The sequence below is a fragment of the Notamacropus eugenii genome, chromosome 2 (assembly GCF_028372415.1).
Source record: "Notamacropus eugenii isolate mMacEug1 chromosome 2, mMacEug1.pri_v2, whole genome shotgun sequence".
In the NCBI taxonomy this organism is placed as follows: domain Eukaryota; kingdom Metazoa; phylum Chordata; class Mammalia; order Diprotodontia; family Macropodidae; genus Notamacropus; species Notamacropus eugenii.
The window spans coordinates 410419287-410446952 of NC_092873.1; the positions used below are offsets into that span (position 1 = coordinate 410419287).

At 39.5% G+C, this 27666-nt stretch overlaps 1 protein-coding gene and 1 long non-coding RNA gene across 3 annotated transcripts in view; one reads left to right on the plus strand and one right to left on the minus strand.

Moving 5' to 3' along the window:
- LOC140529213 (uncharacterized) overlaps positions 1–27666 on the minus strand; it is a 36546-nt gene that overhangs the window by 7847 nt on the left and 1033 nt on the right. The window contains exon 1 of one of the 2 annotated variants that reach the window (XR_011975460.1): positions 11870–11977. The exons of the other annotated variant lie outside the window; for it this stretch is intronic. This is a non-coding gene — a long non-coding RNA (uncharacterized lncRNA). Of the gene's footprint in view, positions 1–11869; positions 11978–27666 lie in introns of those variants that run through there. 2 annotated transcript variants of the gene reach the window in all.
- Positions 11850–15022, plus strand: LOC140529211 (left-right determination factor 1-like). The gene is made up of 4 exons (XM_072647698.1): positions 11850–12102; positions 12873–13116; positions 13446–13688; positions 14037–15022. Exons 1-4 carry the CDS (start codon positions 11850–11852, stop codon positions 14401–14403), a joined length of 1107 nt encoding a protein of 368 aa, XP_072503799.1. The 3' UTR covers positions 14404–15022.

Here is a 27666-nt window from a genome sequence, read left to right on the forward strand (position 1 = left end):
AAGAAATTATGAAAAGGACAGTTTCAGAAAAGCCTGGGAACACTTGTATGAACTAATGCAGAGCGAAGTAATTAGAACCAGAACAATTTATACATATAGCAAGAACTGAGAATTTACTCTATCAGAGTAAGGCCAGCTACATTCCCTCTTAGGATTCTAGGGGGTACCTCTGAGGTCCTGGAGAAGGCTGTCTGTAATACTGGCAGCTTGAGCCCCTATTCTGGTATATTTTCTTCTTCCCTGTCCCATAAATTGCAGTAAATACTTCCACAATTCTATCTAAACAATTAACATCAGGCAGTTAGCGGGCCTAATAGTCAGAAGCTTCTGTCAGGAAGACCTGAGTTCAAATCCAGAATCAGATACTTACCAGTTATGTGACCCAGGGCAAATCTACCTTCAATACTCTCCAATACTCTGATACTCCCTTTTTAGTTTAATCCCACCCATCCTTCAACATCCAACTTAAGTCCCATTTCTATCCACAGAAGTCCCCTCTGACTCTCCCAGCCCACAATGGTCTTACGAGATCTGAATTCTTGTACCAATAAAGGCTTGTACCACACAATTATTCGCTTAATTACTATTGGATTCAATGCTGTATCACTAGACTTTTCTCTCCAATTAGATCATAAGTTTCTTGCAGGCCTGCACCACATTGGCTTTTTTTTATATCCTCAAAGGCTGAAGCATATAGAAAATGCTGGATAATTAATTAATTATTCAGGCACTCCCAGGTCCTGTTGAACAGAAAATCAAAAGGCATTTTTTTTTCCTTAACAAGCAATATAGACAAAAATCTGCCACAGAATATCTGTGCTTGCTGTCAGGTAGAGAGCTAGCCTCTCCAGCACACATTATCACCAGCTTCTAGAAGTAGGTTCTTCTCTCTGCTCCCCACCCTAATCCCAGGCTCCACAAGGGAGATTGCATCAGGAAGAGAATACTGCACATGCCCCTAAGGACTACGCTTTCATTGACCAGTCTCCCTGTTACATTCATACATGGTCTGGTTTAGAGTGGAAAGCAGTTTTAAAGATCATCCAAGGCCACCCAGCTTATTTCCCAGATGAGGAAACTGAGGCCCAGAGAGCTTGTGACTTGCCTGTGATCACACAGGTAGCTTTAGCAAAGTCAAAATTTGAACCCTCGTCCTTTGATGTCAGTTGCATTTTTCTTCCCAGCACACCATGCTGCCTTTCAAACTGTTCCTGTTTAGATTCACCAAACATATCATTCTATATCATAGCAACGAATGAGAATAAATGGACATTATTGCTTATTAAAACAAACAGCAATAAGTCTAACAAAAAACTGAGCAGAGGATTGAACCAAGGAGAAAATATTTGTTTCTGTCCATGTACTTACAGAAATCCTATGGCTACTAACTGTACATGGCCATAGGCCAAAGGAAATGGAAGCACTGGCTGAAAATCTGGTTTGGTACTCCTAGTCTATACGCAGGAAGGTCAGGGAAGCCTGGAGTGGCAACTTCCAAACCCACACTATCCTTGGAGTACAGACTTCTACTGAACTTCCCTCTTCCCTGATGTAAGGAAGGTTTGGTCCAAGCCACTATTGCTGGGTACATTATAGGCATTCAATTAATACTGGTTGTTTGATTGAGATTCTAGATATAGTCAACCCTCTGCTTTCTCCAGGCCCACGAAGGAGGATCCTAAGTAAATATTAGGAATCATACAAAGCTATATTGAATTCAACAAACATTACGATTATCCCTTTCACACTGCAATTTTCTGCATGGAAGTTTCTATATATAATGGGTCAGCATAAGAAATTAAATGGGAATTTTGGGGGAAGTTTTCCTGGAGCCGCAGATGACACTGGAGGATACAGAGCCTGTGACCACATACTTAACCCAAATCTTGCAATAAGGTACTATAAGCACCCCATAAAAGAAAAAGAAAAAATTCAGACTTCTCTGGTTTGAAGGGAGGGCCAAAAAATTTCACATGAACTCTCCAGACCTGGGGGGTGGGGGGTGAGGCACCTCGCCTCTAACCCCCTGCCATGGGGAAGGGACAACAGTAATTAAGCATTTATCATCTGCAAGGCACTATGTGATATGCTAAGGGTACAAATGTGGCATCGACAAGAAAAGTCCTCTGAGAATTTAGAGGTGCTTTCTTGGACCTGGAAAGAGGGGGGAGGTAGAAATCAAATACAGCCTAGAAGAAGGGATAAGACGTCAAAGGCAGAAGGGAGTGTGTGTATGTGTGCATGTGTGCATGCACTCTGAGCTGGGCAGGCTGTTCCATGGCAGTCACAGGGTAAACAGCAGAAGCAGAATTACAGAAGAAGGAGGAGAAACCTTAGAGATGACCTACGTCAACCCCCCACCCCTTCCCCATTTGCAGAAGCAGCAGAGGATCCCAGCTGTCCTGGGTCTAAAAGGAATCCTCTTTTCATCCTTCCCCACAGGAGGCATGAATCACAACAGAGCTCAGCGGAAAGGGGCAGGGATTGAACCAGGATAGGTCTAAGGGATGTCAGTCTGCCCGAAAAGGTTCCTGCTCCATGAGAAAAGGATCCCAGACAGATTGGGGGAAGAAAGACAAAGACTGGAAACCTGGTTACTGAGGAGGGAAGAGGGAAAGGGGAGGGGAGCGTCTTTGTCCTTTGTTGTTTTCCTAGATTAATGAGAACATCAGACTAAGTGGTCAATATAGCCTCATGAGGTCACAGAGCCCTTCTCACCTCAGTTCAAACACTGTCTGAGGCTCCTTCTATGCAAACATTTGAAAGGACAGTGATAAGGTCTGCAAACTACTGGCGGCACTTTCTCCGCATGCCTTCCCACAACTCAGATAAATCTTTCGGGTGTAGATGCGCTTTGGATCCTGGGTTTGTCTCAATATATGAACACCTTCTGTACATCTGGGTCCCCAGTGTACACGACAGAGACATACACAGATGATGCTTCAGCGTGATCCTCTCCTTGAAGACTCTAAAGGCTACAGGCCACATTCCCTAAGGGTTGGTCCAGGGTCCTCTCTGGTACCTTTACATCTTCTTAGAGTAAGCCTTAGACCCAGAGACATTGCCAGAGGAGGATTAGAGAGTGAGACTGGGAGAAAGAATGAGAGAGGGACCTGGATCTTGTATGAGAATGGAGGATTGGAGTTAGGGATGATGATGAGAGAATGGGGCTAAGATTCTGTTTGGGAAGCAGGAGAGGAACAGAAAGAAGCTAGTAGAAAGAGATGCAAATAAACTAAAAATGACTATAAACATTAGTTATTCAATAAAGGCTTTTGTGAGAATAGAATGTATAGAGGGTAAATTTAGGACTATAAACTAGAAACTGAAGGGGAAATAGAATTACCAAAGAGATGTCAACAGGATCTGAGTAAGTATGAACGGTGATGATGCTATTTTGTTTGAAGAGCTCCCTTGTTTTGTTCTCTCAAACCTCTACGCCATAGAAAGGTTTCCTGTGAAAGGTGAGATTTTAGGTGGTCCTTGAAGGAAGCCAGGAGAACCAGGAATCAGAGATTAGAAGGGAAAAGCATTCCAGGCATAGGGGATAGCTACTGAAAATGCCCAGAGAAAGGAGATGGAAAGTCATGTTCTAGGAACAGAAAGGAGGCCAGTGTCACTGGATCACAGAGTACATGGAGGGGTATAAGGTATAAAAAGACTACAAAGATATTTATAGCAGCTCTTTTTGTGGTGGCTTAGAGTTGGAAACCAAAGGGATGCCCATCAATTGGGAGATGGCTAAACAAACTGGGATATATAATTATAACAGAGTATTATCATGCTTTAAGAAATGACAAGCAAGATGATTTCAGAAAAAACCTGGAAAGACTTACATGAACTGATGCATAGTGAAGTGAACAGAACCAGGAGAACGTTGTACACAGTAACAGCAATATTGTTGATGAAGAATTGTGAACGACTTATAGTTATTCTCAGCAGTACAATGATCCAAGACAATCCCAAAGGACTAATGACGAAGCATCCTACTCCAGAGAAAGAACTGATATTGTTTGAATACAGGCTGAAGCATGCTATTTTCACTTTCTTTCTTCATTTTTTCCTTTATTTGATTCTTCTTGTACAAAATGACTAATATGGAGATGTTTTTCATAATTGCATATGTATAACCTATATCTGATTGTTTACCATTTTAGAGAGGGGGAAAGAGGGATGGAATTTAGAACTCAAAATTTTTAAATAAAAATGTTTTAAAAAAGACTTACAAAGGTGGAGGATGTGTGGGAGGGGGCAGATTATTGAAGTATTTTGAATACCAAACTGAGGATTTTATATTTGATCCTAGAAGTAATGGAGTACCACTGGAGTTTATTGAGTAGGTGTTTTGCATGGTCGGACCTATGCTTTAGGAAGATCACTGACAGCTGAGTTAAGGATAAACCAGAGACTTCTGGCAGGGAGATCAATCAGCAGACTATTTCAACAAGCCAGGCTTGAGGTGATGAAGATCTGTACTAGGGTGGTAGCAGTATCAAAGGAAAGAAAGGGGTATAAGTGAGAGATGTTATGAAGGTAAAAATCAACAAGTCTTGGCAACAGATTGGATGTAGAGGATGAAGGGTCAAGAATAACATCTAGATTGGGAGATGGGGTAACTAGAAGAAAGGTAATACTCTCAAGTATAACATGGAAGTTAGGAGAAGGGGAGGGTTTTGAGGGGGAGGGAGAGTAATGAGTCTAGTTTTGACATGTTGAGTTCAAGATGTCAATGGAATATCTAGTTTGAAATGTCCAATAGGTAACTGAATATGCAAGACTGAAGGTAAGAGGAGAGGTTAGGGCTGGATAAGTGTGTTTGACAACTATCAGCTTAGAGATGATAAGTGCATCTGTGAGAGCTGAAGAGACCATCAAATGAAGCAATGTAGAGAGAGAAGAAAAGAGGGCCCAGGACAGGACCCTGAGGGATGCCTACTGTGATGAGGACCCAGCAAAGGAAACAAAAGGAGGAGTCAGATAAGTAGGAGAACCAGGAGAGAGTGATGTCCTCAAAACCTGGAGAAAAGAGAGTATCAAGGAGGAAAAGGTGATCAACTGAGTCAAAACACCAGAGACTACACTTGCAGATATACCCAGCTTGAGGAACCAGTTATTAAACAATACACACACAAGTTAAAACACACTATTGGAACAATTTTCACTCTCTAAAGTGATGGAGATGGAAAGAATCTCCTTTTTGAGCTAGTGAGCCTAAGAAGAACATTGGGGAATAAATATACTCTGGCACACTCCAGAAGAAAAAATCAGCCAAAGAAAGGGACAGGTCTGGAGTGGCCCTTTATAAATAGTATAGAGCAGGGGTGGGGAACTTACAGTCTGGAGGCCACATGTGGCCCTCTGGGTCCTAAAGTGGAGCCCCTTGGTTGAACTCAAACTTCACAGAGGCCATAGGTTCTCTATCCCTGGGATAGAGTAAGACCTACAGTATTTTTTCATTTAGGATGATAGCTTTAGAGTTAGAAGGGACCTCAAAAGTCATCTAACCCAGTCCCCTAGATTTGAAGAAACAGAGATTTTTATTCATCCAAAGTCACACAGGCAAAACCACTTAAGAAGGCTAGGTTTTGTGATCTCAAGTGAAGCAATGTTTCCAGTGCACTATGATGACTTGATGCGGAAGGAAGGAAGGAAGGAAGGAAGGAAGGAAGGAAGGAAGGAAGGAAGGAAGGAAGGAAGGAAAGACGGAAGGAAGGGAAAAAAAAGAAAGTATTTATTAAACACCTACTACATGCCAGGCAATGCTTTACAAATATTATCTCATTTAATCCTCACAACAATCCTGGGAGGCAAGTGCTATTTTATTTTACAATTAAGGAAACTGGGGCAGATAGAGGTTAAGAGCCTTGACCAAGTTCTTCCTGACTCCAGGCCCAGTGCTCTGTACAAGATTTTTGAACAGAATAATGACATGAAGGGGGACAGACCAGGGCAGAGAGAAGACCTAACCCTACCTCCTCTAATAAACATTAGCACCAACATCTAACTGAACACAATCAGAGAGAGAACTGGGTCAGATTATTTTTTTTTCAGTCTTTAAATTTTCCTCTCTCCAGCCCCACTAATAAGTGTTAGAGCCAGGACCCGTCTTCCTCCATGACAGCCCCTTGTTGTCATGTTATTCTCAAAAGACATACAACATCAATAACGGCAGTCTCTGATCTGACAAGCCAGACAACTAGGTCCTTACTTTGACACCTCAACACACAGGCCTGCCTCAGACTGAAGTGGAACCCCAGACTCCTTCCCTCTGCAAGACAAAGAGAAGTGCACCTGGTGCTCCAGAAGAAATAATTAAACCCCTAGTAAAAGCGCTCCCAATCCACATCTTCTTTCTTCTGCTTTGACAGCTGACTTCAACCTGTTTATTTAGTTACTGTAATTCCTAAGCAAAGCCCATAAACCAGCCTGGAATCCACATTCAGGAAAAGGGGCCCGTACCCTTGGGAAGAATAATGGGTTGGGAGGACCTGCCTTCCGTCTGACTCTCCAACCCCAAGCACTGACTCAACTCCCAAGATGTGTTGTCATCACCCCATCCTTCCTGGGTAATAAAAGACTTCATTTCTCTTCGAACATTAACCTGCTTAAGGAATGGTCCAGGTTTGAACTCTATACTGATAACGATTTCATGCAGTAGAAAGAAGCATTAGAGTCTGATCCAAGATTTGGTTTATAATCCTGATTCTCCTCTTAACTAGCTGAGTGACCTTACACAAGTTATTTCTCCTTTCTGGGCCTCAGTTTTCCTCATGTTGGATGTTGTTTCAATGGACCCTTCAAACCCTAACATTTTATGACCCTTTGATTAGGAAAAAGAGACCTACAAAGCCAATTCCAGCTCCAAGTTCTATGAATCTATGATTCAGGCAAACAGGTAGAAGACTGTCCTCAAACGGAGTTTCTCCTCTCTACCAGCGTTCACTTTTAAAGTCTGGTACTCATACTGCAGTAAAGAATCAAACTTTCTCCATGTCTCTGTCTGTTTCTATCTCTGTTTCCGTCTTTGTATCTCTCTCTTTCTCTCTGTCTCTCTGTTTCTCTGTCTCTGTATCACTCTGTCTCTCTCCACAGTCAGCTTTCCAGCTATTCTTTCTGTAACAGAAGGAAGGCCCTTCCAAAGAAGTATTCTTTGCCTTTCTTTCTTTGCAAGTGTAGCAGAAAAAGGAGCCTTTGCCTTCTTCCTTTTCATATTAGAAACACTTTAGAAAGTCTTCATTAGTAACCAACTCTAAACAATTCCCCAAAGGACTCATCTCCTTTCCTGGATATTCAGAAGACAGAAAAAGTTAAAGGTTGATGGCACCATTCCAACCCCAATCAGAGTTCTCTGCCCCAGAAAGAAATGTAGATTCTAAATCAACATAATAACAACTCACATTGATAGAACAACTAAACTGGAATGAATTTGGTAGTACAAGTATTATTATCCCATTTTAAGGAAGAAAAGAGTAAGGTTCAGTGACTTGCCCTGGGGTTATGCAGCTGTCTCGGAAGCCAGAATTGGAATTCTGGTCTTGTGACTTCCACTTCAGCATTACTTCCCTCTCTACCCAACCTTGTCCCTAGACAGAACCAGGACTATGTAGGGACCCTTGAAGAGAAGGAATTTCTTTACATTTTAACTCTGTTTTATGAAACTGATCCACTTTCCCAACCCTAAGGAATCGGTATCCATTATCTATCCTCTATCTCTCCCATCTGGTACAGCCAAGTCTACTTGCAGTCCTGGGCCACAGTGCCCATGCATTTCTTCCTTGTGTATAAATCTAGGCATCTTACTCCTCTGCTCAAACCTTCCTGTGGTTTCCTGGTTGCTTACTAAGTAAAATTCAAACTACTCTGCCTGAAATATGTGGGCTACACAATCTGTTACCTCTGTGCTTTCCTACCTTATCTCCTGTAACTGCTTTCCATAGACTCTCGGTTCTATTGCCTGTGGATTTATAATGCTCTCCTCATAACCCACACTGTTCTTTCTGTACCTTTGCTCACTACTTCTTATGTCTAGAATACCACCTCTAGCCTGCATTCTATAGATGAAGTCTCAGTCACCTTTTGGAGACCTACAGAAAAGACACATCACCCTTAGTCCTCTCCATCCTCAAATAAAGAATCTCAGACCCAGAGGTGAGAAGTCGATTATGTCTCAGACCTCACACAGCACTTTATTTACATCACTCTGATGTATTTCTTATGTGTTATTTTACATTATGATTATTTTTATGTTTATATGGGCAAATAAGAGATGTAGTGTTGGACTTGGAGTCAGAAGACTTAAGTTCAAATCCTGTCTCAGACAATTAACTAGCTACGTGACTCTGTGCAAGCCACTTAAATGCTCTTGGCCTATTTTTCTCATTTGTAAAATGGGGAGGATAGAGTAGTTGTAAGAGTCAGTCAAGATAGGAGGCACTTTGCAAACCTTAAAGTTAGCTAAAAGAAAAAAATGCTAGATATTTTAATTACAGTTTTCCGTTGAACCATAAGCTTCATGAAGATAGAGACTTCTTATCTAAATTTTGTATCTCCCCAGTACCTAGGACCATGCTTTGTACACATCCCCTTGATTGGCTTCTATTAAACTGAACTGAACTGAAATAGAAGGTGAGACTTGACCTGATGTAAGAGAGGCAGCTGCTCTCACAGTCCCTGTCTTTACCCTTTTGCTAAGTTACCAAGGTCAAGGATGGGTTAAAACCAGGGAAAAAACTTGGAGATGTCAGTGTCTCTCCTCTGGCTCCTCAAGTTTTGGAGAACTTCAGGGAAAGTTCTGGAGTTTTTGTTTTTGTTTTTTGTATGTTTTGATGAGGAAACTATTAAGAAGTGCAGAGCAACAGCTGGGAACAAAGCTATGATACCCACCCACTCTTCTAGGATTCCACCCTACCTGCTGGGGGTTCTCCCACCAAGTGGCCTGGAGTGACCAATGGACTATTTAATATTTATAAGACACCTGGGCCAGGGCAGTTTTCAAAGGCTGACAGCGACAAAGCGGGAATCAGTCTTAACATGACCTCTTACACCTTTTGGCATGACTTAAAGGTGCAAATGTGGGCACTGAGAAATTCCTTTTCCTGATAATTATGTGCAAAGAAAGGAACTGAATATTCCTTTGGAGGGGGCTTACCTTCAGTACAGAGAAAATAGGAAGGTTAGCTGTTGGGGAAAAGGGGGGAGAGGGAAGGAAGGAGGGAGGAAGGAGGGGAAGAGAGAGGAAGAGAGAGAGAGAGAGAGAGAGAGAGAGAGAGAGAGAGAGAGAGAAGGGGCATGAGCCTTTCATTGTAGGATGAGTACCAAACTTAGGGTGAAATGAACATTAGGCTTTCTAAAAACAACTTTCTTTCTTCCTGTCTTTCACTAATGAAATAAGCTGAAATGATATTCAGCCAGCACTGGGAAGGGGGAGGGTAGAGAAAAGGAAAAAGAAGGGAATGTTTATGAAAGTTTAACTTTCTTTCTCCCTTCATGTCCTATAGCCAGAAATTCTCTTCCTTTATAAAATAGGTGGGGCCCGGTTTTTGACTCCTGCCCCTTCCCTACATTCCAGGCCCATGCCCACTTATGGGCTCTTATTCTCCACCATTATTTCCATAACATCACAGGATAACCCCACAACCAACGATTACATTTCAACTCTCTCTAGGGAAAATTTATCTGTTTATATAACTGATCTGCTTTCCCAACCCTAAGGAATCAGCATCCATATTTGTACCTATTTGCCCTCTGGTACAGCTAAGTCTATGTGCTGTCCTGGCCCAAGACCACTGCCATACAGAGCTTCCTTATATGTAAATGTAGGCATTTTGTTTCTCTGCTCAAAGCCCTTCTACAGCTTCCTGTTGTCTGCAGAATAAAATTCAAACTCTATGTGACTAAAATAATAATAATAACTAGGAATTAAATGATACTTTAAAGTTTTGCAAAATTTCTTTCATAGGTTATACTTATTGATTCTTACAATAACCCTCTCAGGTAAGTGTTCCTATTATCCTCATTTTACAAATAAGGAAAATGTGGCAGAGTGAGATTAAGTGACTTGCCTAAGGTCACACAGTTAGTGTAGAATTAAATGGAAGTCTTCCTCACGCCAAGTCCAACAGTCTGTCTATCTTCCTAGTTGCCACAGTATCTTAAAATCCAAGAAGTTTAAATAGTCATGTGCCTGGAACATTTGAAGAGCTTGGAGGTAGAGGAATACACTGAGTGACCTGTCTAAATCCCTCCATTCCCTATATAGGTTTCTATAAAAGTGAGAGCAAAAAGAGGCTAGAGATCCTGCTAGGAGTGAAAGGATTTCCACAGAACTCCTCAAGGACTCAGTTTGTACTTTTTCAGGATTTCTACTGGCTCTATCACCAAATTTGGATGGAGTTGGCTGTGAAACACTGAGAATTTCTCAGCTTTCTGTTAAAGCTATGCCAAGCCTGCCAAAGCCTACTTCTCAACATTTCAAAATTAAATTACTCTTCTCTAGTAAACCTTTTCCTTTCTATACATGCAGGTCCCTTAGTCAGTGTTTAAGAAACAAGATAAAGATTGGCTAGAACTACAACCATCCCATAGGATTGGTCCTTCTCTAGAATCACAGGTACTCCAGTTAGAAGGGACCATTGAGGACATTTACTCTACCTTTCTCATTTTCCAGAAGAGAAAACTGAGTCCAAGAAGGTCAGAGGATCTTAGATTTAGAAATGGAAGGGGCATTTGGGTATTTGAGTTCAACTGCCTCATTTTATTAAAGGGGAAACTTAGAACTTAGGTCACCCAACTAATCAACGTGTGAGTCAGAATTCAATCCAATCCAGCACAAACTCCAACCAGCATCACGTATCATGCTGCTGGTAACTATGCCAAGATCTTCTGGCAAGGGAGAAACAACTGGACTTCATAGAATTTCTAAGGCAGTATGACTGGGTCTGCCTCTGCTTTACATTTCCCCAGATTTCACTTGGAGAGGTTCAGTTAGCTTGGATTTGTTTCCTTAAGTGACTGCCCTAGCCTAAAAAGAATCTTCTCTAAAATTGCTCCTAATAGGGCCTGGAGTTTGCTGCTATACAATTTTAATGTCCTTTTTTGTCATTGTTGTTTTTCATCTTTTTCCAGCTTATGTAATATAATTACAAAAGAAATTTTAGGATGCTTATTTTTATTTTGCTATCATAGGTATTTTATTGGTCTTTTATTCCTACAAGCTCACAATTCACAGAGGTCACAATCTAGTTGAAGAGTCCTGCCTGTATCTCAAGTTTTCTTGACTGTACAAGAGGAACATGAAAGGATTCCTAGGGTTCTGTATGATGGGAGCAGCACAGAGTGTGGAGGGTATCAGACAGGAGCTAGCACCAAGCATTCCAAAGACAAAGGGAATTCAAGTCTATAAAACAGCAACTATTTAGAAAAACTGAGTGTTCTGTAGCAGGCATATCAGAGGGAAACCCAACAGATCTCTGGTGTACTGATGGTTTGTGGAAAACGGGCCACCCAAAGACACTGTCTGCTTAATCAGGGGATCAGAGACACAACGAGGTCCAATTCCTCACCTCACTTGTCAGTCTAAGACGGTCTTTTGTATACTCTTCCCAGGATATTAACTTGTCTGTCTAATGTGTTCAAGCCCCAGGGAGTCTTAGGGGGTGTGACCCTCCTGTCTGCCCTCCTCCCGCTCTGGGGGAGCTTCCAGATACCTGTCTATATAAACAAGCCCCCAACCTCTGGTTCCCTGTCCAGGCAGCTGAGCCAGAAGCATCTTTCAAGGCAACAGCTTGTGGAAGTTTCTGCCCCTGCCTTGATTCAGCTCTTTACCTAGTGCAGAAGGAGGGTGGGACAGAATGAGGTTCCAAGCACTGACCTGGGCAATGTGGGCACTGCTCCTTGTCAGCATCAGAGCCATGCAGATGGAGGAGAAGATCCAGGAGAGCCTGCTGAGGCAGCTGCACCTCAATGAGATCCCCTTCCTGGGAAAGGCAGATGTGGAGCACCTGGTCATTCCGGATCACGTGAGGACCCAATACGTGTCGCTGATGAAGCACAGCTCTAGGGAACCTTCACCTCGGGGAAAGAGGCACAGCCAGACCATCGCAGGTAACAGCCCTATCCAAAGCCTTGGCTTTGCTCCTTGCATTGGGGCTTTGACCCGCCCTGACAACAGAGTCAGGACTGGTAGATCTTCTTTTTAAAAAACTACACAGATACATCAGGTATAGTAACATGGACCTCTGCTATTCAAAGAATGATTATTCTGGGTAAAGGATTTTAGCCTCTGTAAAATTGTTTTATTTTACCTTAGCCATATTCATTCCCATTAACTGCTGGTAAAATACTTAAGAAATAAATCCATCCTCAGTCTCACGGGACAAAGGATTGCCCTTATACCTAGGGGAAGGAGAAGGGTTAAGAGTCAGGGGTCAGATAGGGACTAACAGCAGAAGTAGAGACAGAAGGCACCTTTACTCTAGCATTTCTAGATCACAATCCATTAGGAAAAAGTAAAGAAAATCTCTGATAAAACCTGGCATGGCCCCCTCCTGGAGCATTTCATTACATGTGAATCATTCTCCCTTTCTCTGAGTAAAGTTTTACTATTCACTGGCACTCCTATTTTCTGAAGGAGAGTAGTGTGAAATAAAATGAGGTTTGAGGTTATCCATGATTTAAAATTATTTAGGATCTCCCTGTCCCTTCTCTTGCCACCTTGAAATTACTTTAAAAAAATTCAATTAAGGCTATATTTCTATTTTAACTATTATAAATAGGTAGCTTTCTCCATGAATGCAAACTATGCCTCTTTCCAGACTTTAAGCCTTTTCTGAGGGAGGTGAAATTAAATTGACTATGGGATTTGTTTTGTACAGAAATCATGGGCAGATTCTTCTCTGATGCCTCCAACCAGCGGCTGGTCTTCAGCATGAAGGACCGGCTTTCCCCCAGCAGGGAGCTGGTCCAGGCTGTACTGAGGCTCTTCCAGAAGCCATCCCTGAAAGGAGTGCTCAGGAGACAGCCTAAGAGGTTCCCCTTCCACTCCTATGCCAGCGTGACCATCTACTGGGTGCAGGTCAGAGAAGATGGCGCCAACCGGACATACTTGATCGATTCCAGGTAGGAAAGGATCTAGGAAAAAAATATAGGCCCCATAATGTTCAGCTTCTGTCCAAGGAAGGGGAAAGGGAAGAGGACTAATGTAAGGGGCATTATAAATATTAATGGAAGAGAAAGGGCCAGCATCATCCAGAACCTCACAAACAGTGTGAACCAGAGGCTTCCAGGTTATTCGCTGAGTCCCTGAACTGTATAAGCCTTCAGGTACCCTTTCCTATCTCTAGTCTCTGCTGCTTCTATTGGTCACTTCTTTCCCTTGTTGCTCAGATGATTTAGATGAAGGGTTGGTCTACCCTGGGTATTTTCTCATTGTCCTTCTCTCCCCTTAGACAAGTATCGATTCATGAAAGCGGCTGGATAACCTTTGATGTGAGCCAAGCTGTGAATTACTGGCAGCAAGAGGGCAAGGAGAACCAGCCCCTGGTCCTGGAGGTCTCTATCCACAGGGAGAACATAGGCCCAATGTCTTCCGATGCACACAAATTCATCCACTTCTTCTCCCAGAATCCTGCTGATGGAGAGTTACATGCTCCCCAGCTGCAGCTGCACACACTGGATATGGAGGAATATGGGTATGAGCAAGGGAATAGGCTTGAGGGAACTTCCAGAGGACAATCCTTTGAGAGTGAACTCTATCCTTGTGATGGGGGCCTGTAACTATCTGTTTGGTTTATTCTATACAACAATGCAATAACATCAGATCAGGGGGAAACCAAGTCCTAAGTTCTAAAGAACTTGTCCAGGAGACAGTCTGTTTTGGTGCTATATTTTGTTGTTAAAGTTGTATATGACTTGAATGCAAGTGGGTGACTTGGCATGTATGACCTCCACTGGAGAATAATCACCTAGCTTATCCTTCTGCCTCCTTCTTCTGATCTCAATGCGGCACTCTCATCTTGATCTTTCTTTCCTACACACAGTGCTCAGGGCAACTGCGACCCTGACATCCCATTGACGCAGGCCACCAGATGCTGCCGGCGTGAGACATATATTAACCTTCAGGATCTCAAGTGGACTGAGAACTGGATCTTGGACCCACCTGGCTTCAAAGCCTATGACTGTGTGGGGAGCTGCCAGCAACTGAAGATGGAACACCTGAACTTCAGGTGGCCTTTCTCTGCACAAAGGAAATGCCATGTCACAAGTACTGCCCCTCTACCTCTGATTGTTGCTGTTAAGGAAGGAGACAAGATTGTGACCAAGGTGGTCAACCTTCACAACATGAAAGTGACACAGTGTAGCTGTTCCTCAGAAGGAATGCCTGTCATGAAGAAACTGAAACCATAGACATAGAGCCTTAGTGTGCTTCTGAAGAATATAGCTTTTGAGTTAGACAGTGTGTACAGAGGGATCCTGGAGGCTATGTAACTCAGGTAGGGGGAGGTAGGAGTATAAAGTAACTTTTTCTTTAGCAAGTCACTTCCTTTACCTGGTTAGCTAGCCCTGTTTTTCCTGGGCAGTCAAGAGAATTCTTCATGAGTTCAGGAGACAGGCTTCCTGCCTAGGTCTGAGCCTCTTTCCTGTCATTTGCTTTTTCCTGTTTCCAATAGTTACTGTGAACTACCTGTTTTCTAAGCACTTTCATGTACAAATGTTGTCACTGTAAGGTCCTTGATGTTAGATTTAGAAAGGAGAAATTCTAACCAACTCTTTGTAGCTTCTACTGAGAATGGGAGATTGTCTGCTGTCATGTTCTTCCACTGACACTCTGCTACACTATATGGTTCTCAGGCAAAGTCTTATTTTGGAAAGAATATCTCATTTCTGCTCATCAGTGTTCTACTGTGAAGCCTGGAGAGACAGATTTTTGACTCTGGGGTCCTAACCAGGGGGAAATGTGTGTTCTGTTATGTCTCTTACATAGTAATGCCTAAACCAGCTAATAAATTTAAGGGAAAAAAATGGATGCTATTTCATTCTGTATCTTTGCTCAATTAAATTCAACAAATATTTGTTAAATGCCTGTATACAAGTCAATATGCTCAGATACCTAAAACCTTGTTACCTTGAAGGGGTAAGAGAGGTGTTACGGGAGGAAGGAAAGGTTATGGGTTTAGGGATGAGAAACAGGAACAACAATAATGCGCAAATAAGCTATCATTGGAAATTTGTAACTTGAGTTCTTAACCTTGCTTTGCGATTAAGTAGCTGGGTTACACTGGGTTAACATTTCCAAGACTTAGTTTCCTTGTGTATAAAATGAGGCCAGTTACCACTTATGGAAATCAATGACTTCCATAGGTCTCAGTTCCCTCGTCTGAAAAATGAAAATAGATAAATGATCTCTAGGATCTCTTTCATTTCCACCTTTGTTAATAAAAGGTGCTTAATCAATGTTTGAATTCACTATCCTATGAATAGTTGAATGCATTATTAACATTATGGTAAAGCTGAAGAATTGGAAGAAATGGCTTGATCAAGATCTCAGTTTTAACAGGAGAGAAACTAAACTGGAATACAGATTATTTAAATAGAGATGCAGCTTTAGTTTATGTCTCAGGGTCTTCAATAATGCAGGTAGAAAAACTTATGAAACCACCCAGGGTCCTTGATAATCATTCACAATCCTACTGATTTCTAGTTTACAAGGTGTTTTTCCTCCATGATGAGGAACTGAGGAGCAGAGAATTCAAATGATCTGTTTAAGGTCATATAACTTTACTCTTATAGGTGGGGCTAAAACTCACATTTTCTGACTCCAAACACAGTTTTCTTTCCATTACTTTATTCTTAGACATTGACAAAAGTATTGTTTCCTCTATGAACCTTGGGCTGTGGTCTCTTGAACAGTATAAGAAAGCTTGCCTTTTTGTCCCTTGGGAGGAGACTTGCTAAGTGTGAGATTGGATAAATGGATCACAAACAACTAGGTGTGCAAATGACCTCACAGTAAAAGAGGGATGTGTGTGTGTGTGTGTGTGTGTGTGTGTGTGAAGAGAAAGGGAGAAAAATAGTTGGAAAAAATCCAACTAACACCACATCATTAGTGAAATCCTTAGACCAAAGAGTAATCAAGATTTTTTGCACCTTGCTCAGTTCGTATCAGGGAGCTATTTTCTGAGGAAAACCTCAGTGATTTGCAAGACTCAACAGTCTACAGATCCTTATGCCCTGTCAATGAAGTTATCTTGTATTATGTTCTAAAATGTTCATAACTACATAGAATTGTAGCTAATAACACTTGATATTCATATGTTTACAAATGAGGTTCCAATTGAGCCTCATGACGACAATCCTGCACATGGTAATTATATTATCTTTATATGACATGTAAAATCATCATCAAATAGCTAATAAGAGAAGGATTTGAACCTTATGTTTCTGAGTCTAAGTCCAGCTCTCTACTGATTACACTAAATTGCTTCTCAGTAACAGAAATTAGCTTTAAAAGCCAGACAAACTTACCTGGTTCAGTATTGTAGCAGCCGCTAGTTGATTTGGGGTCTTGGGCCCTAGTGTTAAGAGCTCAATGACACTCCAGGCTGCAGCACCACAGACAGTATATATGGTTCTCACTTCTCTAAATATCAGCTTTCTTTTTTCTTTTCTTTTTTTTACCTAAGAAACAGCAAAGTCCTGAAATATAAACAACTGCAAAGTTTTTGTTCTTGTCTCTCCTTTTTGGCCCTTTAACTCTGCTCCCTTAAAGAGTCAGTCTATCACTCCATTTTGTCCTGGATGCACTCCCAAGTAGAAAGAGCACTCATCTTGGAATCACAAAATTCCTATTTCATTCCACTTCAGTTCCTAGTTCCTCTGCTTAGTACTGTGGGACACTGGACAAAGTATTTCATTCCTTGTTGTCTCCCTTCCCTCATCTATAAAATGAGGAGAATAATACACTCCCTACCTACTCCACAAAGCAACTGTGAGAAAAGCTCTTTACAAAACCTTAAAGGTTGTAACATTATAGTGATGGGTGATATTTTTACTATTATATATATACATATATATATGTAAGGCATTGGAAGAGGGAAAGTTTTAGTCAAATGTTCATAAATATTCTGCTTGAAAGCTGAGAAATAGTTTTTTACTGCAAGTATCTCTGACAAAAGTCTCATTTCTCCAATATATATAGGTGTGTCAAATTTATAAGAATACAAGTCATTCCCCAATTGATAAATGGTCAAAGGTTATGAATTGGCAGTTTTCAGATGAAGAAATCAAAACTATAATCATATGGAAAAATGCTCCAAATCATTATCTATTAGAAAAATACAAATTAAAACAACTCTGAGGTACCACTTCACAGCTATCAGAATGGTTAACATGACAGAAAATGATACTGGATGGGATATGGAAAAATTGGGACACTAATGAATTGTTGGTGGAGTTGTGAACTGCTCTAACCATGCTGGAGAGCAATTTGGAACTATGCCCAAAGGGCTATAAAATTATGCACACCTTTGATCCAGCAATATCACTACTAGGTCTGTATCCCAAAGACATTAAAAGAAAGAAAAGGGAAAAGAACCTATCTCACAAAAATATTTATAGAAGCTCTTTTTGTGTTGGCAAAGAATTAGAAATTAAGGTGATATCCATCAATTGGGGAATGACTAAAGTTGTGGTACATGAATGCAATAGAATACTATTTTGTTATAAGAAATGACTAGCAAGATGATTTCAGAAAAATCTGGAAAGATTTACATGAACTGATACAAAATGATGTGAGCAGAACCAGGAGAAAATCATACACAGTAACAGGAATATTGTATGATGACCAACTATGAATGATTTAGTTATTTTCAGCAATACAATGATCCAAAACAATTCCAAAGGTCTCATGATGAAAAATGGTATCCACATCCAGAGAAAGAACTGATGGAGTCTGAATGCAGATCAAAGAACACGATTTTTAGTTTATTTTTTTCATGGTTTTTTTTTTTCCTTTTGGTCTGTTTCTTCTTTCACAACATGACTAATATGGAAATATGTTTTACATGATCACACACACATAACATATATCTAATTGTTTATAATCTTAGGGAGAAGGGAGGGAAGGAAAAAATTTGGAAATCAAACTTTTAAAAAAATGTTAAAATTGTCTTTACATGTAATTGGGAAAAGTAAAATATTATATGCAAAAAATTTAAAAACATAAATATTCTGCTTCCCAGAAGTTAAAAAACTAAAGACCGAACTGCCAGACCTATGTCCACTAAGTTCCGACTTCTGACCCAGTGGTCATAAGAGCCAGAACTGAGAATTGAGGAACAAAGTGAGTTTCAAGATGGAACAGGTGCCAGGCAAGAAAAGGATCCTTGCTGGCAGGACAAACTTCCTCTTCACCTTTCTTTCATCCCTTTCTCCTTCCCACAGCAAGACTAGCAGAAGTAGAAGGACCTGGAGAATATCCCATTTTGGAGTGAACTTTCTTCTGACTCATGGTCTTCTCTACAGAAATACAGTTCAGCTGCATTTTCTTGTTACTTCTTACCTAAGAAGGTGCTGGCAGTTTAATACTAGAGAAGGACTTACAAATTACCTTGGAGATATCTGAAAAAGCAAAATCACTGCAAATGAAGTCTATCAATCTGATGTATAAAAAGGCCTTGGACATAACTTGCAAAATAGCTGACCGTTCCTCCCCCACCCCCACCCAAGATGGTGCTAGGAAAATTCAATTCAATCTGACAACCATTTATTAAGGATTCGTTATGATGCAAGGTCCTAAACTAAGCTCTGTGAATATGGAGATTTAATAGAGCAGATCATTCCCTCAAGGAGCAATAATCTGAAAGGGAACACGAGCACAAATAAAAATGATCAGAGAAATCTAGCTGAAGTGCCATAAGCAATTTTAAGAGAGAAAGATCACTCTCAGTTGAGGATATTAAGGAAAATTTCAAGAAGTAGGTGGTACCTGCCCTGAGAGGATTTCACCAGGTGGAGATGGAAAAGGAGAATATTTCAGGCACAGAGGCAACAGCCTGTGTAAATGAAAGGAAAAAATTGGTAGTTCAATGTGCCTAGAATGTAGAGTTTGTGAAGAGAAGTAGAAGGAAATAAGACTAGAAACATAGGTCAGGTTGAGAAGAGCTTTAACGGATAGGCATTTAAAGGTGTTTATATCTGATATATAGTCCATGGTTATCCACTGAAGATTTTTGAGAAAAGTGATCACAAGTTTAAATAAGACTCCATCTCCCAACTCCGGGCATTCTCTCTGGCTGTCCTGCATTGCTGGAATACTTTCCCTCCTCCTCTCTGCCACCTGGCTTCCTTTAAATCCCAGATGAAATCTCATCTTCCCCAACTGAAAAATGGTCAAAGGATATGAACAGGCAGTTTTCAGAGGAAGAAATTAAAGTTATCTATAGTCACATGAAAAAATGCTCTAAATCACTATCGATTAGAGAGATGCAAATCAAACACCACATCATATCAGATTGGCTAACATGACAAAACAGGAAGATGATAAAATGTTAGAGAAGAGGTGGGAAAGTTGGAAAACTAATTCATTATTAGTAGAGCTGTGAGCTGATCCAACAATTCTGGAGATTTAGAACTAGGCCCAAAGGGCTCTAAAAATGTGCATATCCTTTCATTCAGCAATACCACTTCTAGGGCTATATCCCAAAGAGATCAGAAAAAATGGGAAAAGGGTCCCACATGTACAAAAATATTTATAGCAGCTCTCTTTGTGGTGGCCAAAAACTGGAAATCAAGGGGACGCCCATCAAGAAGGGGATGTCTAAACAAGTTGTGATATATGAATGCAATGGAATACTACTGTGGTATAAGAAATGATGAACAGGAAGACTTCAGAGAGGCCTGGAAGGACTTGTATGAACTGTTGCTAAGTGAATGGAGCAGAACCAGAACTCTGTACACAGCAACAACCACAGTGTATGAGGATTTTTCTGGTAGACTTAGTCCTTCACAGCAATGCAAGGACCTAAAAAATTCCCAATGGACTCTTGAGGCAAAACACCTTCCACATCCAGAGAAAAAACTATGGAACTGGATCGCAGAATGAAGCAGACCATTGTCTCTTGTGTTATGTTTTGTTTTATGGTTTCTCCCATTCATTTTAATTCCTCTATGCAACATGACTAAGGTGAGAATATATTTAGTAAGAATGTATGTGTAGAACATATATAAGATTTCACGTCATCTCGGGGAGGGCGTGGGGAGGGAGGGGAAAAATCTAAGATATATGGAAGTGATTGTAGAACACTGAAAACAAAATAATTTTTAAAAAATTAAAATTTAAAAAAAAATCTCACCTTCTACAGGGAGACTTTCCCAATCCTCCTTAATTCTACTATCTTTCTTCTGTTGATTATTTCCAATTGATCCTGTATATATCTTGATTGTTCAGTCTTTACATGCTGTCTCCCTCATCAGACTGTGAACTCCTTGAAAGCAGGGATTGTCTTTTGCTGTTCTTTGTATAAAGACCAGCCTAAAAAGGTCAAGGTCTCTCATTGCATCCTGGGCCATCTCCAGTCATCCTGACGAATCTGATCACTGGATCCAGATGGCTCAGGAGGAGAAAGAGACTGGTGACTTTGCATAGCCCTCCCTCACTCAAAACAAAGTCAAGTGCAAGTCATGTCATCACTTCTGATGTCAAGGTCTTCTTTGAAAATGAAGGATGAACACAACATCCCTAGTGCTTACCACAGTGCCTGGCACATACTAGGTGCTTAATTATTGACTGGCTGACTGACTGAATACTGAATTGAAGAAAGGATGAGACTATATAGCCTGGGAGATAACTACTTAGCATTTTATTACTGTAGCCCAGGTGCCTAAATTAGGGTGGTGTAGTATGAATTGAAAAATGACCAAAGGAAAAGATATTGCCAAAAATAGAATCAACATAACTTGGCAACTGATCAGCTATGCGGAGGGAAGAACTGGAAGACTCCAAGATAACCAAAGTTCTGAGACTGGTAGCACTATCAACTGAAAAAGGAAAACTTGAAGAAGAGAGAGGTTTTGAAGGGTAGATGAAGTCTGTTTTAGATATACTGAGCTTGAGATGTGACTAGGACATGTAGGCAGAGATGCCTAGTAAGTAGATGGAAATGTAGGAGTAGAACCCAAAAGGAGATGCTAGTAGTGCTATGGAATCATTTGCATAAACTGAAGTCATCAATGTTGCCAAGAAGAGAGTGCAGAGGAAGAGTACTAGGGAAGAGCCCAGACGGTGACATTTAGTGAGTAGGAATAGGAAGATGAACCAGCAAAAGGAGCAGAGGAGGAGCATACAAATGGGTAGGAAAACTGCCTAGTTTAACAGAAGAGGAAACAGAATATCTAAATAGACATTTTGGAAAAAGAAATGGAACAGACCATAAGTAAGCTTCCTAAGAAAAAAGAGACAGGACCAGATGGATTTACAAGTGAATTCTATCAAACATTTAAAGAATTAATTCCAATATTAAAGAAAGCATTTGGAATAATAGGTAAAGAAGGAGTTCTACAACATTTCTTTTATGAAACAAATACGATACTGATACCTAAACCAGGAAGACGAAAAAATAGAAAAGGAAAATTGTAGACCAATTCATTAATGTATATGGATGGAAAAATCCTAAGTAAAATACTAGCTAAAAGATTACAAAATATATTACAAAGAATATACAGTATGGCCAAATGAGATCCATGCCAGCAATGCAGGGATGGTTTAACATAAGGAAAACTATTAATATAATTGATCATATCAATAATAAAAGTAACAAAAATCATGTGATCATATCAATAGATGCAGAAAAAGCATTTGATAAAGTACAACATTCATTTCTATTACATACACTTACAAATTTAGGAATAAATGGACATTTCCTTAAATTGAGAAGAAGCACTTACCTAAAACCATTTGCAAGTTTTGTTTTTTTTGTAATGGGGATAAGCTTTTAGAAACTTCCCAGTAAGATTAGGTGTGAAACAAGGATGCCCACTGTCACCAATATTACTCAATATTGTATTGAAAATCTTAGCAATAGCAATAAAAGAAGAAAAAGAAATAGAAGAATCAGAATGAGCAATGAAATAATAAAGCTATCTCTTTTTGCAGATGATATGATAATATACTTGGAAAATCCTAACTCAATTAAAAAGTTAATTGAAATAATTAGTAATTTTAGCAAAGTAGCACGATATAAAGTATACCCACATAAATCACTAACACTCCTGTATATCACCAGCAGGACCCCGTAAGAAAAGCTACCTAGAGATATCCCATTTAAAATAACTCTAGACATTACAAAATACCTGGGAGTGGACCTGCCAAAACAAACCCAGGAAGTATATGAACAAAATCATAAAAAACATTTTATACAAATAAAATCAGATTTAAACAAATAGAGAAAGATTAATTGTTCATGGGTAGGCAGGACCAATATAATAAAAATTAAAATTTTATCTAAATTAATCTATATATTCAATGTTATTCCAATTAAATTACCAAAAAAAATTTTTCTGAACTAAAAAATATAATAGCAAAATTCATCTGGAAGAACAAAAGGTCAAGAATATCAAAGGAATCAATGAAAAAAATGTAAAGAAAAGAGGTTTAGCAGTACCAGAACTTAAACTACAAGGCAGTAATTACCAAAATTATTCTGGTACTGACTAAGAAACAGAAAGATAGATCAGTGGAACAGATTAAGACATACAATATACAGCAGAAAACAAATATAGTAACCTCGTGCTTGACAAGTGTAAAAAGACTTAAGTTTTCCAGACAAAAATTCATTATTTGATAAAAATTGTTGGAAAAGATGAAAAGTTTACCAAGTATTTACCAAGATAAGGCTGAAACGGATACATGACCTAGATATAAAGGGGGATGTTACAAGAAAATCTGAAGAACATGGAACATAGTACCTACCAGACTTGTGGATAGGTGAAAAATTTATAAACAAACAAGAGATAGAGAGCAGTATGAGGTGTAAAATGAATAATTTTAAGTACATTAAATTAAAAAGTTTCTGGACAAATAAAACCAATGTAGCTAACACTAGGAAAGGAAAGGAAAGCAGAAAACTGGGGAGGTGGGGGTGGAATTTTATAGACAATTCCTCAGATAAAGGTCTCATATCTCAGATACATAAAGAACTCTGTCAAATCTATGAGAATATGAGTTATTCCCCAATTGATCAAATTGGTCAAAGAATATATGCAGGCAGTTTTCAATTGAAGAAATCAAACAGTTTATAGTCATATAAAACAATGCTCCAAATCACAATTGGTTAGAGAAATGCAAATTAAAACCAACTTTGAGATATCATTTTACACCTATCAGACTAGCTAAAATAAAAGAAAGAGAAATCGACAAATGTTGGAGGAGATGTGGAAAAATTGAGACCTTAGTTCATTGTTGGTGGATCTGCAAGCTGATGCATCCATTTTAGAGTGTGATCTGGAATTATGCCCCAAAAGTATTAAATGCTTATACCGTTTGACCCAGCAATACTACTATTAGGTTTGTTTCTCAAGACGACTAGAAAAAAAGGAAAAGAACCTATATGTTCTAAAACATTTACAGCAGTATTCTTTGTGGTGGCAAAGAATCCAAAATTCAAGGGATGCCCATCAATTGGAGAATGACTTAACAAATTGTGGTATATACTCATGATAGAATACTACTCTGCTATAAGAAATGATAAACTTGATGATTTAGAAAACCATGGAAAGACTTGCACAAAATAACGAACAAAATGAGCAAAAATGAGAGAATATTGTATACTGTAAGAGCAACGGTGTTTTAAAAACAACTTTGAGCAACCGAGTTATTCTATTATAAATACCCAATTTAACTACAAAGGTCCTATGAACGAAGAGGCTGTCTGCATCCAGAGAAAAAACTGACATGTATACACACACACATACCTAGATAGATAGATATAGGTATATTTGTGTCTAATTGTAGCCATGTCTAAGGTAGAGGGGGCAGAAGGGAGGAGAAAAAAATGTTACATGATAACTTTGTCGTATATTTAAAAGGAATAGCAAGTTGTACATAATAGAGCTACAGTTTCAGACACAATTCCTTTTATTTTCTATACCATTTTGTTATGGAAATGCCTGTTTTATTTCTCAAGTTCAAAACAAAACAGAACAAAAACCACATGGGTAGGAGAACCAGGAAAGAGATAAAAGTTCTCATGGAACTTGTTGGATGTCATAAATGCCATGGATCTCCCTACCAAAGAGGGAGGAGGTAAACTGTCTCAGTCCAGAAACCCACTGATCAGGACCCAGCAGCATTTTGCCCTGGAGTCAAATCAAATCTAGTAGTCAAGGAAGAGTTTTAAAATGAGGAAGAGATTTAATCAGTTTCTTCCACCTACTGTGACTCCTTCATTTGGCAGTAAATGCTTCTCTAAATGAGTGATTATGTGGTAACTCATGAATCCATATTGGGGAAGGGAAAGTCAAAGGCGTGGAAGCTAAAGAAAAAAAGGGAGCTAACAGAGTCAAATGTAATAGAATTACCAGGTGAGATATGGACTGCAGCAAGGTGAACAAATCTTTAACTTCTATAACGCTTTCTATAATGTTTCTATAATTTCTATGACTCCTTGTTTGGTAGATAAGGTTATAGCTGTTTTTTTTATAATTTTGTAAATGTAAGTGCTATCCTTTGCTATAAGGAGTATATGAGTCGCTTGCTATAGCATATATATACATATACACACATATACATAATGAAGTAAGGCCAGTATTTCTCTGTGTCATCATTTTTCTCCCTACACTATGGATCCTTAAATTAGTACTCCACATGTATAATCCTAAGGGGAAGAAGAAAAAAAAACCAAACAAACACCTGTTCGCATCTTTATGAGGCCTTCAACTTATCTGAGAGATGTTCTTGGCACTTACTGGATAATTGGCATATATCTTATAAGAGTCTCTCGCTTTTTGCCTTCACCCCTAAAACCAAGAAGGTCTTTGTCCAATAATAACCTCATAGAAAAAGTAACCACCTGAGCTTAGATGTCCTGGCTCCATATCATCTGGTATCATAGATAAGATACTATTGTGGGAAGTAAGAAGTTTCTGTTATCCACATTCATAGGTGACAAGGGTTGTGACCTAGCATGGACAGGTTGGAGGTCAGGGACTGGTGCACAGGCCGAAGGAGCTGTGTGAGGAAGGGCCTATCAGAGAGGAGAACATGAAGTTCCATGGGCCAAGGGATGGTGTCCCAAGAGATCCAAAGTTCAGAAAACAGTATAAGAAGCCCCATCTTACTGCACGTGTTGTAGACTTCCTGTAATATTCCTGTAATCTTACTGGGAGAGGCTACCCATTCATTCAGGGGGAATGGATGTAAAGATTAATAAGGGCCTTCCTGATTTCACAACAGATATTGTTCTTTATTTAAGGTGAGCACTGTTGGGGGCTTGTTAAACTGGCTCACTTCTAACACTATATATCCTCCTTGATGGCCAATAAATAAGGGAACATTTCACTTTTCTACTCTTATCCTTTTTCAACCAGTTACTTCAATGAAAGATGCCAAATAATGGATCGGCAAGACAGAAGACAAACACTATATATGTATATACATATATATATCTATAGATATATAGATATATAGATATATGTCAGTAATGGGATCTGTTCCTATACAAAAAGAAAAGCTGGGAAACCATCTTTGGAACTGCCATACTACCATAATCTGGGAACCTGCCATACCATTTCTCTAATCTGTACCTAGATTTGAAGGCCAGCAATATTCTACTTATGTCTCCAGATGGCTATAAAATAATATACATTTTTTAAAAAATCTTCTTTGGACACACAAGTTTTATTATACGTGGATTTCCTTTTCCCCTCCCTAATATGGACTATGAGTTACCACATAATTCCTCATTTGGAGAATCATTTGCTGCCAAATGAAGGAAATGCAATAGGTAGAAGAAACTGATCAAATCTCTTCCTCATTTTTAAACTCTCCTTTGTTAGTCTATTTGACTGACTCAAGGGCAAAATGCTGCTGGGTCCTGCTCTGTGGGCTTCTACACTGGAACAAACCACCTCCTCCTTTTGTAGGTGATGCCCAACAAACAGTTGGTGATGCAAAAATGGAGTTCAGGGAGAGAGGAGGGCTGAATAAGTAGATCTGTTAGCTATCTGTATAGAAATAATACCCATTGAAATTGATGAGATCACCGAGAAAGAAGAGATAACAAGTTATAGCCCTGGGATACACTCACAAAGAGCCAGTATAATCATCTGAAAAGGAGCTATCCAAAATCTGGGAGAAGCTGCACAAGTACTGAAACCAGGAAGGAAAGAGTACTCAGGAAAAGTGGATGTTACCAGCATCAAATGCTACAGAAATGCTGAGAAGAATTAGAACTTGGCAATTAGGAGATTATTGGTAAATTTAGGGAGCATGAGGGAATGAGGTTGCTAATTAATTTATAAATTAATAAATTAGGTAATAAATTACATTTAATTAATAAATTAATACATTTTGTATGTAAATAGTTGATTAGTATTAAAGAATTAATTAAATTATTGATGGTATAATGGATAAACCATGGATGGTATAAACTGATGGTATACTGGTATCTCTGCTACCAGGGAGACCACATTTTAGAAATTATATAAAAAGAATCACAAAAACAAAGAAAGAATTCAAGTTGATAACCAAATTCAGGGTGCAAGATTAGTCTCATGACTTGTCCCTATGGAAGAGTTTGTTGGTTATCAAAGCCAGAATTGATCTCAAGTATCAACTTAACATGAAATCAAGTGTAACACATAACCCAAAGTTAAACCTAAATCCTAATTCTAACCTCAGAGGAAATGTGAGTATAGAATTATAGAATTTAGGGCTGAAATGGCCTTAGACATAGTCTAGTGCATGTCTTCTGGGTAGTAGAAGATGGAATTTAATAGATAAGGGAGGAGATTTACTTCATTTAAAGGCTCTTATGAGTCTTTATGAATTTTCTGCATTTTTGGTGGGGGTAGTACACAAACTCTTACTTGCCTAATGTATGCCTTGTTATCCCGAGTATTTATATAGGGACTAAAGTCAATTTTACCTACAACTGTGGAACTATAATCTGTGATTTCCAAGATGTAACTCTTGTGGAAGCAATAGGAACCAAAAAGAATTAGGAGTTTCGGAGGTTACTCCCAAGAATGAATTCATTCTATAAACACAGAGGTAGGGTGTTGGGTCAAGAGTTATCTCATATTAGCTGTCTTCATGCTTTGCCTTCTAGTCAAATTGCCAGCCCAGCTGTTCCTGTTCCCCAACACCCCCTCTCCACCCCATGGAATGCATTTCCTTTCGGGTTGTAGAATCTGTAACTTCCTTCAAAAACATAGCTCAGGTGCCACCTCCCCTGACACCTTTCTTGGATGTCCAGTTACTAGAATTCTCTCTTTCTTGAAATAATTTTTGTGTATGCCTTGTATTGTGTTTGCTTTACGTCCACCTTTTACCCCCCAACAGAACGTGAACAGCTTGAGGCACTGTTTTTTTCCGTGTCCCCTAGCACTCAGCACCAGTACCTTGCAAATAGTAAGTATTTAACAACAGTTTTTTGAATTTGAATTTTTCAGATG